The sequence below is a fragment of the Fopius arisanus genome, unplaced genomic scaffold, assembly GCF_000806365.1.
Source record: "Fopius arisanus strain USDA-PBARC FA_bdor unplaced genomic scaffold, ASM80636v1 scaffold00001, whole genome shotgun sequence".
Lineage (NCBI taxonomy): Eukaryota > Metazoa > Arthropoda > Insecta > Hymenoptera > Braconidae > Fopius > Fopius arisanus.
In genome coordinates this window covers 469,853-472,335 of record NW_011887740.1, presented here as the reverse complement: position 1 = coordinate 472,335, position 2,483 = coordinate 469,853, and the positions used below count along the sequence as shown (strand labels likewise).

The window sequence follows — 2,483 nt, the reverse complement described above, 5'->3', positions numbered from 1 at the left end:
GGAGTAATAAGTCTCCTAATCATTTGTTTAATAAACTCAGTTATTGCGCAATTGGATAATCAAACCTTGGAAAGTGCATTCAATTTGGGAACTGCCGAGTCTTCAGAAGTATCTTCACCGGATAATAATGGAGCTGATAATGGAGTTGATAATGGGGCTGATAATGGAGCTGGAACAGAAGAAAAGCATGAAGCTAAAGTGGAAGTTGTTCGATCCGAATTAGAGGATATGGCTGAGAATGTGGGGGTTGATTCTCCGTACGTTCATGAGGCTGATAATAATCCTGAGGGGGAGGACTCCTTGAAGAATTCGGGGTCCTCTTTACCTGCGTCTGATTATACTGATGATCATCTTGATGAGCATTCACCAGGGGTTTATGATCAATCCTCTACGATATCCAGGAGAATAGATGAAGTTCGAAGTGAAAAATACGTGAATTACGGTGAGTAATCTGTTATCAATAGGCGTGACTGGGTTTATCAGGTTCTGATGACAGGTCCTTTGAGGGTGATCTATTAGGGCTGATGTAATTCCATTAATTGTTGTAATTGGATTGCTTGGTTCGTTAATTAGATTCGTAATGAGGAAGATGACCTGTCGTGCATAGAGTAGAATAGGAATATTGTGTTTGCATATCTCATTTTATTTGTACAACTAGCTTGTTTGCATTGGGTGTTATCAGTGCTTATCAGTTACTCACTCCGGACGTGAATCAGTGATGAATCATCCAAGTATGAGTACGATACTGGCAGGTGTAAGATATTTTACTTGATTCGTGGCTTTGATCTTAATGATTATGATTTTATTTTTTTTTTGAAGATTCTGATGATCCAGGGGCTAACAGGTGTGCACCCTCTTCCAAAGATTCTCCACAGTTTTATGTCATGACTGAGGAGAGGTGGCGGAAAATCCGATCAGAGAAAATGTATTGGTACTTTGACAGCTGTGGGGATAATCAGAGGGGTGATTATCAGAGTGATGTCCATTCATCGATGCCACAGATTCATAAAAACTTGAATTTTCAATTGCCGTTCTATGGATTTCGATACAATTACACTCGGGTTAGTGCACACTTTTTTTTAGTAATTGGGTAGTTTACGGTGTTGTCGCGGGATGGGTAATTTTTTAGGTGAAATAAACAAAATCTTAAAGATATTTTGAATTTTAAAATTCAGTTATTTTTCATTTTTCTGGCGAATTATCGATGGGATTGAAGGGAATAAATATAACGTTTTTGCAATTTATCATCATTTCATAGTTGACGAAATTGGGTGGTGGGGCGATAGTTTTCTGCGGTTTTTTCTACAGTTTGTGATTCTTTTTAAAATTTTGGGAAAACGCAGGAAAATATTCGCACTGCCTTGATACTGCGTGAGTCTTTAAGGGCCGGATGGAGTATCTCGGAAAGATAATTCACTCCAAAATTGGGATTCCTAATTACTCCGCCAATTAATTGTTTTTTCCGATAATAGCTAGCGTTTTAGTCGTTGACAACCGCTAGAACGCTAGCTAACAATTATTGAATAAAACGATTAATTGCCAAAGTAATTAGGAATCCGAATTTAGGAGTAAATTATCTTTTCCGAGATAATCCAACCGGTCCTTAAGGCTCGGGTGGATTATCTTGAAAAGATAATTTACCCCGAAATTCGGATTCATAATTACTTTGGCAATTAATCGTTTTATTCAATAATTGTTAGCTAGCGTTTTAGCGGTTGTCAACAACTAGTCCGCTAGCTAACAATTATCGGAAAAAACGATTAATTGACGGAGTAATTAGCAGTCCCAATTTTTGAGTAAATTATCTTTTCCAAATCCAAATTTGGAGTAAATTATCTTTTCCAGTCCATTCGGGCCTTAAACAATTATAAAACGCAAAAACGTTATATTTTTCCACTCCAATCCCATCGTTAGTTTACCAAAAATATGAAGAAAAAACCAGTACATTTTAGTGGATGAGATGTAGAACATTCTTTCAAAAATATTGTGGAATTCTGTGATAATTTCTCAGATGAGTTACACATGATTCAATAAGTGGTTCGTGCATTCAATTACGGGCCCAATGAAATTAATGATCTTAATTATTTAGTTATCCATGAATGGTTACTTGGAATTCAGTGATCCTCCCAATCACTACACTTATCCACTGGTTTTCCCGGTGAAAGACTGGCCGAAGAAGAATGACCCTGCGTTTATTGGTATTTTCTTCAGCAAATGTCGGATCGGATCACTTCGCCCTGACGATATCGATCGGCGAGAGCCAGGAGTTTACTTCAGGTTGGATAATCCTTATTATTACATCCTTATCCTTATTATCCTTATTATACATTTCGTTTGACTCTAAAATAATCCTGGGATATATATACTCAGGGATTTATTGAAAATGATTTTTATTTTTTGGGGTATTTATAGTAGTTGCAGGAAATTTTACGGAATTGTCACGTAATTTCTATCTGAAGTCACGGAATTTTTCTGTAATTTTT

General features: G+C 36.7%; 1 protein-coding gene across 1 annotated transcript in view; it reads left to right on the top strand.

Annotated features, from left to right (window-relative positions):
* The window catches only part of mesh (sushi domain containing 2 mesh), a gene marked incomplete at its 5' end in the record, with an annotated part of 15,177 nt that continues 12,694 nt past the window's right edge, over positions 1–2,483 (top strand). Inside the window, 3 exon segments of the mRNA XM_011315839.1 lie at positions 1–442; positions 820–1,061; positions 2,090–2,277. Of these exon segments, the coding sequence (XP_011314141.1) occupies positions 1–442; positions 820–1,061; positions 2,090–2,277 (872 nt within the window).